The 12,181-nt window shown below is 40.5% G+C and overlaps 1 protein-coding gene across 8 annotated transcripts in view; it reads left to right on the top strand.

Annotated features, from left to right (window-relative positions):
• Positions 1-12,181, top strand: part of ESR1 (estrogen receptor 1) — a 304,660-nt gene that overhangs the window by 149,232 nt on the left and 143,247 nt on the right. For all 8 annotated transcript variants that reach the window (XM_054023306.1, XM_054023304.1, XM_054023301.1 and 5 more), the window contains one exon: positions 2,458-2,648. In XM_054023306.1, the coding sequence (XP_053879281.1) occupies positions 2,458-2,648 (191 nt within the window). The remainder of the gene's footprint in view (positions 1-2,457; positions 2,649-12,181) is intronic.

Raw genomic sequence — 12,181 nt, 5'->3', positions numbered from 1 at the left:
TTATCTTCTATGTGTCTGCAAATTGATTGCTTAATTATTTGCTCCATTATCTTTCTTGGTACTGAAGTTATGCTAATTGGTCTGTATTCCCCAGGTTGTCCTTTTTTCCCCTTTTTTAGATGAGCACTATATTTGCCTTTTTCCAGTCCTCTGGAATCTCTCCCATCTTCCATGACTTTTTGAAGATAATCGCTAATGACTCATATCTCTTTAGTCAGCTCCTTGAGTGACTTGAAGACATCTAACTTGTCTAAATAATTTTTAACTTGTTCTTTCCCTGTTTTAGCTTCTGATCCTACCTTATTTTCACTGGCACTCACTATGTTTGATGTCCAATCGCTACTAACTTTTTTGGTGAAAACTGAAACAAAAAAGTCATTCAACACTTCCGTCATTTCCACACTTTCTGAGTCAAGATAGGATGCTTTTATAAAATATACACTCTAGGAATTATTTTGGGGAAGTTATATGGTCTCTAGAAGGAGGTCAGACTAGATCACAATGATTCCTTCCAGGCTTGAAATCCATTAATCATTTTGATTAATAGTTAAGTGTATAGTCTCATTCACCTAAACTGGTATATAGGTTATCCTTGTTAAAATGTGGCTAAAAGTGTTTTGTTAGCTTATTTTTGCTTTTCATTGGAGTTAAAACAATGAAAACTTCAAAAAGTCCTACCCCTGGAGGGCTGTTAATTTCCTGAGTTATGTTGAGGCTATTGGGGCTGGCGGACAAGAGGGAAAATCTGTGATCATAATAAGGCAGAGTTAGGCCATGAATTCGGTTTATAAGTCCAAGCTAGTCCACCTCTCCCTGCCAGAACCATCCTCTTCTCCGAGCTGGCCCTGTTGCTCTGAGATACTTCCCCTTTCCAGTGGGTCCCATCCCCTCCCTCATACCAGGAAACAATGGGAGGGTTGGGAATTTCAAAAAAAGCAGCCAAGGCTGAAGTGTGGAGATGTCTCTTCTCCTCCACTAGGTGATGGTATTAGCAGCTCCATGTGTTGGAAGGAAAGGGATGGTCTGGCATCTTTGCAGCTGTGGTGGAAGGGTACAGGGAAAGTACAAAAATGTAGGTTTGATTAGTGATCAGCTTCTTTTGCTTATTTCTAAATCTAGGCAACATGGGAGAAGAAGTAGTGAAGTGATACAGTAAAAGGGATGTGGTTAAATGAGACATTGAGGTAAAACAGCTTCAAAGAGAGAAATCAAAGCAATGAAGGACAATAAAATGATGGGGAAAACGGGAAAGGGTTAAAAGTAGACCTAGGGAGGGAGGTCTCCCTCCTCCTCTTAAATTTTAATAGTATCCAAAATATGCAAATGAATGTTACTTTGCATATTATGGTCATGCTTATGGTATCAGGAATTCTGTCACCTCCCCACTTTCTAGAACCTCCAAAGAGCCAGAGTTCCACCATGTCAGCATTTCACTGTTCACAGCTGTTTTCCACTTACACAAGTCACAAATAAACCACAGGTGAATATTAAAAGAAGAGTCCAAAATGAACTGGAACACAGGGCTTGAGGCAAAAGCTTTCGCTTGACTTCAAAAATGCTGTTAAACTGGATTGTTGGCATAATTCAGGGAAAGTTGCTTGGAATATGCTAACATGACAATGCCTTATGATTTCTATAAGTGATATCCATTCTAAGCAGTTGAATGTCAATGAATTTAATTTGGGCACAGAAGGCATAAGAGTTTTGACAGGTAGCATTTGGGAGTGGCAGAGGAATGCTTCCAGGATGTTTTGGCTGATACGGATACTTGGGAGGAGTGGCAGCAGATGTTGGGGAGTAATTTTAGCTACATGAAAGGAAGATGGCATTTAAGAGCAGGAGTCTTTGGAGAATTGTTGGGGAGTTTTGGCTAGAAGCTTGAAGTTCCTGTTTGTGCCAGATGCCTCATTAATAAAAAAACAGGGAATCCTGCTGCACTCAAAGTGGGGAAGAGGACAACATGTCCGCACCTAAAAGTAAAACCTGGAGGAAGGTCCAACTTGTTAGATTCAGAAATACAATGTAATTGGCTAGGACAAGGTCATGTGATCCTGGTAAGCTAACAGGCATCTGTTCAAGAATTGAAAATTAAATAAACTTATTTTTGGTAAGTGGTTAGTATGTCAAATAGTATGCCAAATAATTTTTAGTATTTTTGGTCTCATGATTCTGTCTCAGCTAGTTGCATTCCATTTCTCAAAGCAGTCTTGTTCTTCAATATTTTCATAGTGCGGACCACATCTCAACAGTGTCTCTCTGACCACATTCCCTTTCATTTGCAATCCCACAGATCACTTCCATTCCTGTTCCTTTCCCTCCTTGTGATCATATAACATGTCTGAGGTAATTGCTTACATGTAAAAGTAATGTTAAAGTATTTAATATCTTTTAATGTAACTCAGCAGCTGGAATGAGACTTTTTAATGTCAATAAATTCACTGAATGTTCATTTTACAGGCCAAGCTCGGATAACAGGCGACAAGGGAGCAGGGAGAGGATGTCCAGCACCAGTGAAAAGGGCAGTCTGTCCATGGAATCCACCAAGGAAACCCGCTACTGTGCTGTGTGCAATGACTATGCTTCAGGCTACCATTATGGAGTCTGGTCTTGCGAGGGCTGTAAGGCCTTCTTCAAAAGAAGCATTCAAGGTAATAACTTGTGGAAGTGTAGTAGTAAGTTCCTTATTTCTAGGGAATTGTGTATTTGTGAAGGTACGGAGACTATACATTGATTCCTGGAGAACAAAACAGTATCTTTCACGAGCTGACAATCACCATGTCACCCACATGCATTTATGTCCCTGTTTGTTAAATTATATATATCAACTAATAACATTGTAATTAGTTTAGTCCAAGATTTTAAAAAAACAAACACTTCTCCTTTCTATCTTTGGGTTTGTGTATGTCTCATCATGGCACTGGTGAAGAATCTAATTTCAAAATAAAACTCTATGCCGAATCCTATTCAACGCTGCTGGGTTGTTCTCTTCCCTCTGCCCGCCTTCCTTTTGCACATATACTGTGCAAAGCTCTTTATGTAAATATTCCTTTATGTTATTTATCCTTATCTGAAACAGCCTTTTCTTGTGAGTTCCCTGTCAGAGTGCAGCTTAATTTTTGCTCATTGATTTATTATAAATTCAGTGCTAGATTAGCAAGATAGTTCAGTTCAAGGCACAACTTAAGGACATCACTTCTTTGAATGCAAAAAACTATAAAAGAGGTTTCCTTTTCAAAATATATTGTGTCCTGCAAGCAGTTGGAATGGGGGTGAGGTGGGAAGAGTCATCCTCATATTGTCTCTTTCTTTCATGGCTTGCTGTGCCTTGCCACTTGGTATCACACAGGGAGGTACAGCACACTGTCACAAAAAACAGTGACCCAAAAACTGCACTAAGCAACAGAGGGTCCTGTGGCACTGTCCATGTAAAACCCCGTGGGACAGAGTACACCTGGCAGAAGTAGAACTGAAATCTAGTTGTTAAAGCTACTGAATGGCACCCAGGAATATCTTGCATGTACAGTGTCTGTTGGGCAACTGATTCTGTTGTCTTGGGCAAATCATTTGACTGCCTGGTATTTCATTCAGCTCAGCTCCAAATTTAGGTAAGAAGCAGTTAAAACTTATTAAAAAACATACTTGGCCTCTGAGTTTTACTCCAGTAGGGAACAAATTGATACAACTTTGTTTCTTTCTGAATACAAACTAATCAAGCATGAAATTTCGGTGACCTCTATACATTACCTCCAGTTCATATATCAGCACAGAAGGCTCTTGTAGCTTTTTTCACAATTTGAACTAAACATAGAATATTTCTACCTCCTATCACAAGAATGTGATTATTGCCTCTTTGCATAGCTACCACTTAGATGAGGGAAATGTTGTTATAAAAAAAAAATTAATGGAGATATTCTGTCTCCTAGAACTGGAAGGGATTGCAGAGCCATTAGCCATTATTTTTGAAAACTCATGGCGATCGGGGGAGGTCCCAGATGACTGGAAAAAGGCTAATGTAGTGCCCATCTTTAAAAAAGGGAAGAAGGAGGATCCGGGGAACTACAGGCCAGTCAGCCTCACCTCAGTCCCTGGAAAAATCATGGAGCAGGTCCTCAAGGAATCAATTATGAAACATTTAGAGGAGAGGAAAGTGATCAGGAACAGTCAGCATGGATTCACGAAGGGGAAGTCGTGCCTGACTAACCTAATTGCCTTCTATGATGAGATAACTGGCTCTGTGGATGAGGGGAAAGCAGTGGATGTGTTATTTCTTGACTTTAGCAAAGCTTTTGATACTGTCTCCCACAGTATTCTTGCCACCAAGTTAAAGAAGTATGGGCTGGATGAATGGACTGTAAGGTGGATAGAAAGCTGGCTAGATCGTCGGGCTCAACGGGTAGTGATCAATGGCTCCATGTCTAGTTGGCAGCCGGTTTCAAGTGGAGTGCCCCAAGGGTCGGTCCTGGGGCCGGTTTTGTTTAATATCTTTATTAATGATCTGGAGGATGGTGTGGACTGCACTCTCAGCAAGTTTGCAGATGACACTAAACTAGGAGGCGTGGTAGATACACTAGAGGGTAGGGATCGGATACAGAGGGACCTAGACAAATTAGAGGGTTGGGCAGAAAAAAACCTGATGAGGTTCAACAAGGACAAGTGCAGAGTCCTGCACTTAGGACGGAAGAATCCCATGCACTGCTACAGACTAGGGACCGAATGGCTAGGTAGCAGTTCTGCTGAAAAGGACCTAGGGGTCACAGTGGACGAGAAGCTGGATATGAGTCAACAGTGTGCTCTTGTTGCCAAGAAGGCTAACGGCATTTTGGGCTGTATAAGTAGGGGCATTGCCAGCAGATCGAGGAACGTGATCGTTCCCCTTTATTCGACATTGGTGAGGCCTCATCTGGAATACTGTGTCCAGTTTTGGTCCCCACACTACAAGAAGGATGTGGAAAAATTGGAAAGAGTCCAGCGGAGGGCAACAAAAATGATTAGGGGTCTGGAGCACATGACTTATGAGGAGAGGCTGAGAGAACTGGGATTGTTTAGTCTCCAGAAGAGAAGAATGAGGGGGGATTTGATAGCAGCCTTCAACTACCTGAAGGGGGGTTCCAAAGAGGATGGAGCTCGGCTGTTCTCAGTGGTGGCAGATGACAGAACAAGGAGCAATGGTCTCAAGTTGCAGTGGGGGAGGTCCAGGTTGGATATCAGGAAAAACTATTTCACTAGGAGGGTGGTGAAACACTGGAATGCGTTACCTAGGGAGGTGGTGGAGTCTCCTTCCTTGGAGGTTTTTAAGGCCCGGCTTGACAAAGCCCTGGCTGGGATGATTTAGCTGGGAATTGGTCCTGCTTTGAGCAGGGGGTTGGACTAGATGACCTCTTGAGGTCCCTTCCAACTCTGATATTCTATGATTCTATGATTCTAAGGGACCTTGAAAGGTCATCAAGTCCAGCCCCCTGCCTTCACTAGCAGGACCAAGTACTGATTTTGCCCCAGATCCCTAAGTGGCCCTCTCAAGGATTGAACTCACAACCCTGGGTTTAAGCAGGCCAATGCTCAAACCACTGAGCTATCCCTCTCTCAAGCTAGCCTGCCCCCTGAGCATTCAGCTAAAGCGTCTCATGTTTCTGCAGGAAAAGTTTTTGTAACTTTTCAGTGAAAGGTTGGCTCCAGGGGAGACATTGGTGGATTTTAGTGGTGGTGGTTGGTTACTAATCATTTGTATTTCTGCTTTCCTAGGCTCATCTAAGTTATCTTAGCCATGGCTTTGTTATTTTTACTCAATTATAAGGGGTACTGGAGGGAGGCAGAGTGAAATGCAGTTCTTTTGATAAATTCATTGAATCAATATAAGTTTATGTAAAGAACAGATCTCCTAATTAAGTGTTAATCAGTTGAGTCCTTAGTTACAGGTGACATGGCAAATGGGGATGGAAAGGATCTTAGATGAAATATCATATGTTTCTATTACTGCAGTTTGTATTGTCCTCATAACAGAGTATGGGGAGGCATCCGTGAAAGAATTCATTTGTAGAGTTGGTCAGGAATTTTCCAAAAAAAGGGTTTTTTGTCTAAACTGAAACTGTTCACAAAATAATGTTGGGGTCAACAAAATACCAGACTTGTAATATTTTCAGTTAAAGTAACATATTTTGAGACTGTCAAATTTGAATATTGTCAATACAGAAAGTTTTAGGTTTTTTGAGTTGAAACAACTTTTCATTTCAAAATTTTAGAAAATTTACCCTGAAAGAAGGAAAAAAAGTTTGAGATTGAAATTAAACATTTCAAAATTATCTGAACATTTTGATTAACCCAAAATGAATGTTCTGGATTTTTAGTTCATGAAAACTTTGGGGTTTTCTGACTTTTGCCTGATTCAGTATGGGATTTTTTTTCCCAAAATCCCAAATTCTCATGGGATGGAAACAGTTTTCCACCTAGCTCTATTCATTTATACTTTATCAGGGTCACTGCTCTTCCAATGAATAGGCCTTCTCTATGGACATTTATGGATCTAAGATGTAAATGAAGCGATTTAAAGGATGCTAACCTATCTCATTTCATTGCCACTTCTGAAGAGAGGTGGGTAAAACAGAAAAGACCCTCCTCATTTGTCTTGTACCATGCAGCCAGTACTTGAACTCAAGTGACAGAGCACTCATTTGGGAAGATTGCAGACCTGAATTTTCAGAAACTACTTCATTATTGAAAAATTTAGAAGAGCTACAAGAATGATTTGAAGTCTGGAAAATATGCTTTGTAATGAGAGACTTTAAGAAGTTCCATCTATTTAGTTTATCCAAGAGAAGGTTAAGAAGTAACTTGATCATGATCTACAAATACCTACATAGTGAAGACATTTCTAATTGTAGATGGCTTCTTAATCTGGCAGAAAAAAAATACATGAGATCCAATGGTTGAAAGCTGAAGCTAGACAAATATGGACTAGATGTAAAGTGCACATTTTTAACAGCAAAAATAAATAATTATTGCAACACCTAAGGACATGGTGGATTCTCCATCACTGAAGCCTTTAAATCAAGCCTGGGTATTTTTCTAGATGAAATACTATTGTTCAAACAGAAGTAAGAAGCTTGATGCAGAAATTGTTAGGTGAGGTTCTTTGACCTGTGTTATGCAGGAAGTCACTTCTGGCCTTTAATATTTTTTAATAGTCTTCAATTAAGACAGAGATATGGTATAAGTCTCATGACTAGAATATTGGTATAAAGGATCACAGCTTGTTCAGGAAGGACAAGCTAGATAAAATGGGAGAAGGTGTTGCAATATACATCAAGAATATATAGACTTGTTCTGAGGTCCAGAAGGTGATGAGAGGCAGACCAGTTGAAAATCTCTGAGTAAAGATAAAAGGGGTTAAAAAAATAGGAGTCATGTCATGGTAGAGGACTACTAAATCAGAAAGATGATGAGGCATTTCTTGAACAAACAGAAATATCCCAAATATAAGACCCAGTAGTAATGGGAAATTTATCTACCCAGATATGTTTAAAATTATGGCAAAACACGATTTACAAGAACTTATTGGAATGTACTGGGGACAACTTTTTGTTTCATAAAGTGGAGGAAGTAACCAGGAAGAAGGGAAGAAGAAGAATCTGGGGAGCTACAGGCCAGTCAGCTTCACCTCAGTCTCTGGAAAAATCATGGAGCAGGTCCTCAAGGAATCAATTCTGAAGCATTTAGAGAAGAGGAAAGTGATCAGGAACAGTCAGCATGGATTCACCAAGGGCAAGTCATGCCTGACTAACCTAATTGCCTTCTATGATGAAATAACTGGCTCTGTGAATGAGGGGAAAGCAGTGGACATGTTATTCCTTGACTTTAGCAAAGCTTTTGATAAAGTCTGCCACAGTATTCTTGCCAGCAAGTTAAAGAAGTATGGGCTGGATGAATGGACTATAAGGTGGATAGAAAGCTGGCTAAATCATCAGGCTCAATGGGTAGTGATCAATGGCGCCATGTCTAGTTGGCAGCTGGTATCAAGCGGAGTGTCCCAAGGGTCGGTCCTGGGGCCGGTTTTGTTCAATATCTTCATTAATGATCTGGAGGATGGCGTGGATTGCACCTTCAGCAAGTTTGCAGATGACACCAACCTGGGAGGAGTGGTAGCTACACTGGAGGGTAGGGATAGGATACAGAGGGACCTAGATAAATTAGAGGACTGGGCCAAAAGAAATCTGACGAGGTTCAACAAGGACAAGTGCAGAGTCCTGGACTTAGGACAGAAGAATCCCATGCACTGCTACAGACTAGGGACCGAACAGCTAGGCAGCAGTTCTGCAGAAAAGGACCTAGGGGTTACAGTGGATGAGAAGCTGGATATGAATCAACAGTGTGCCCTTGTTGCCAAGAAGGCTAACGGCATTTTGGGCTGTATAAGTAGGAGCATTGCCAGCAGATCAAGGGACGTGATCATTCCTCTCTATTCGGCACTGGTGAGGCCTCATCTGGAGTACTGTGTCCAGTTTTGGGCCCCACACTACAAGAAGGATGTGGAAAAATTGGAAAGAGTCCAGCGGAGGGCAACAGAAATTATTAGGGGGCTGGAGCACATGACTTATGAGGAGAGACTGAGGGAACTGAGATTGTTTAGTCTGCAGAAGAGAAGACTGAGGGGGGATTTGATAGCTGCTTTCAACTACCCAAAAGGGGGTTCCAAAGAGGATGGCTCTAGACTGTTCTCAGTGGTAGCAGATGACAGAACAAGGAGTAATGGTCTCAAGTTGCAGTGGGGGAGGTTTAGGTTGATAGTAGGAAAAACTTTTTCACTAGGATGGTGATGAAGCACTGGAATGGGTTACCTAGGGAGGTGGTGGAATCTCCTTCCTTAGAGGTTGTTAAGGTCAGGCTTGACAAAGCCCTGGCTGGAATGATTTAGTTGGGGATTGGTCCTGCTTTGAGCAGGGGCTAGATGACCTCCTGAGGTCCCTTCCAACCCTGATATTCTATGAGGAAAACAGCCATGTTACGCCTGTTTCTGACCAACAGGAAGGAATTGCTAGCAAATCTGAAGATGGAAGGCAATTTGGGTGAAAGTGATCATGAAATGATAGATAGAAAGAAGCAGCAGAATAAGGACAATAAACGTCAAAAAACATATTAACAAAGTCTGACAACAGGTAGATAAGGTGTCATGAAGAAAATCTAAGGGAAAAAGGAGTTCAGGAGAGCTGGCAGTTTCTCAAAGAGACAAAGGTACATCTTCAAACTATCCCAATTTGAAGGAAAGATAAGAAGACTAGTAAGAGGCCAATATGGCTCTATCAGGTGCTCTTTACTGACCTGGGAAAAAAAATAGAAACATTAATGAATTGCTAAGGAGGTGCACGAAAGAATAGCACAAGCATGTAGGGACAAAATCAAAAAGGCTAAGGCACAAAATTAATTACACCTACCAGGGAACATAAAAGGCAATAATAAGAGGTTCTTAAATTACATTAGGAGAAAGAGAAAGGCAAAGGGAAGTGTAATCATTCTACTTAGCAAGGAAGGAGAGCTAATAACTGATATCAAGAAAGCAGAGGTGTGGCATGCCTATTTTGCTTCTCTTTTCATTAAGAAGGTTAATTATAGCCAGATACTTAACACAATTAATATTAACAACAAGGCAGAAGGAATGCAAGCCAAAATAGGTTAAAGAATATTTAGATAAGTTAGATGTATTCAAGTTGGCAGCGTCTGATAAAATTCATTTTAGGGTTCTTAAGGAATTAGCTGAAGCAATCTCAGAATCCTTAAGAATTACCTTTCGAGAATTCCTAGAAAATGGGTGAGGTCCCAGAGGACTGGAGAAGGGCAAAAATTAGTACCTGTTTTTAAAAAGGAGAAGAAAGAGGACCCTGACAATTATAGACAAGTCGTCCTAACTATGATACCTGGAAAGATACAGGAACAAATGATTAAACAAACAATTTGTAAGCACCTAGAGGATAATGGAGTTATAAGGAGTAGCCAGCATGGATTTGTCAAGGACAAATTGTGCCAAACCAGCCCAATTTCCTCTTTTATCAGGGTTACTGGACTAGTGGATGGGGTGGGGGGAGCAGACAGGCTATATCTTAATTTTTAATAAGACTTTTGACACACTTCCACATGACACATTCTCCTAAGCAAGCTAGGGAAATGTGGTTTAGATGAAATTGCTATAATGTGGGTGCACAACTGGTTGAAAGATCGTACTTAATGAGTAGTTATCAATGCTTGTGGGCAAACTGGGAGGGAGTATGTAGTGGAGTCCTGCTGTGGACATTCCTGGATCTGGTACTAGTTGTCATTTTTATTAATGACTTAGATAATGGTGTAGAGGGGTATGCTTATAAAATTTGGGTGAGAATTAAAACTAACCTTGATAAATTAGAGACCTGGTCTGAATTCAACAAGTACTTCACTTAGGAAGGAGAAAATCAAGATGGGGAATCACTGGCTAGATAGTAGTACTACTGAAAATAATTGGGGTTATAGTGGATCACAAATTGAATGAGGCAACAAATATGATGCAGTTGTGAAAAAGGCTCATACTAAACGCCAAAGTGGATAAAAGGCATCTTATATGTAAGACGCAGGAAATAATTGTCCCACTCTACTTGGCACTGGTGAGGCCTCAACTGGAGTACTGTGTCCGATTCTGGGTGCTACACTTTAGGAAAGATTTTAAGAGAGTCCAGAGGAGAGCAACAAAAATGATAAATGGTTTAGAAAACCTGAACAAATGAGGAAAGGTTAGAAAAACTACATGTTTAGTCTTGCGTAAAGACTGGGGGGGGGGGGGGGCTGATAAGTCTTCAAATATGTGAAGGACTGTTATAAAGAGGACAGTGATCAATTTGTTCTCAGGGTCCACTGAAGATAGGACAAGAAATAATGGGCTTAATCTGCAACAAGGGAGATTTAGGTTAGATATTAGGAAAAACTTTCCAACTATAGGGATTGTTAAGATCTGCAATATAATTCCAAGGAAGGTTGTGAAATCCCCATAATTGGAGGTTTTTAAGAACAGGCGGGACAAAGATGGTCTAGGTTTACTTGTTCCTTCCTCGGTGCAGGAGTCTGCTCTTGATGATCTCTCAATGTCCCTTCCAGCCTGAAATTTCTGATTCTTTCAAAGCAGGTTTAGAGAGCAGAATGCATGCCTGATTACTAAAGAAGTTATGTACTATCTTCCGTTTGACTATGCTTGAGGAAAAATAGAGGGCACTAGTGGATACCTATACATTTTGTTGTTCCTTATTGATAGTTGTACTGTTTGAGCCATATGGTCTATACATAAGACAGGCAGAAACATATGACATTCATGCATAAATTACTGCTCTAAGGTTTCTTCTGCTTTTTGACAGTGTGAATATCCACAGAAATTACAATTTTAGGAGAATAAGAGATTTATGAAGCGCAGTTTACATGTCAAATGCACAAAATGGTAAATATCACAAACTATTCCTGGGAAAGATATTCCAAGATCCCTATCATCACTCTGTTACTGTCCCTGTAAAATGTTGAACCCTGTGGATGCCTCTTATGCACATCCAGAACTTTAACATGTCACCCTGTGCTCATCCTATACTGCTTCTTTTTGTCCTGAGCACTCCCTTTTCCAGGTATTGGCTCCTTTGCTACCATTGATGTTTATAAGAATAACATGATGACATTATATCTAAACTGGAGAAATCGTCTATTCCCCTGTTTTTTTGTCTTCCTTGTTATACCCCTTGCCCTCAGGGCTTGAATCAGTATTCTCTAGTCATTCCATGCATGGTGCTCAGCAGTGGCATTGTTTTAGCTGTCTATTCATTCCATAGTACTGTGTTCTACTTGGTAAAAGTTGGTTATTGCTACACTTGCAGGTTGGATGGTAATCTAATCTTTAAGTGTAAAAACTTTTAAAAAATAAAAATAAAACTTCACGTCTAAGTCAGTTGTTAGCACTCAATACAAATTATTCTACCATGTAATTTTTTGCCTGGCCAGAAGACCTGGGTACTGGTTAGTATCTCAGTAAGAGAAAAACAAGGAGAGATCACTCAGTTGTGGCAGTAACACCCCAAAATCTCACCCTATAAAAGAATGCCAACCTCATTAGCAATTACAGTACTTAAATTAAAGGCCAGTGTTGGCATAAGAACAAATGGATATAAACTAGACATGAACAAGGTTAGGCTTG

Source organism: Malaclemys terrapin, chromosome 3 (assembly GCF_027887155.1).
Source record: "Malaclemys terrapin pileata isolate rMalTer1 chromosome 3, rMalTer1.hap1, whole genome shotgun sequence".
In the NCBI taxonomy this organism is placed as follows: domain Eukaryota; kingdom Metazoa; phylum Chordata; order Testudines; family Emydidae; genus Malaclemys; species Malaclemys terrapin.
The sequence above is the reverse complement of the archived record's forward strand: the minus strand, read 5'-3'. Positions and strand labels throughout refer to the sequence as shown.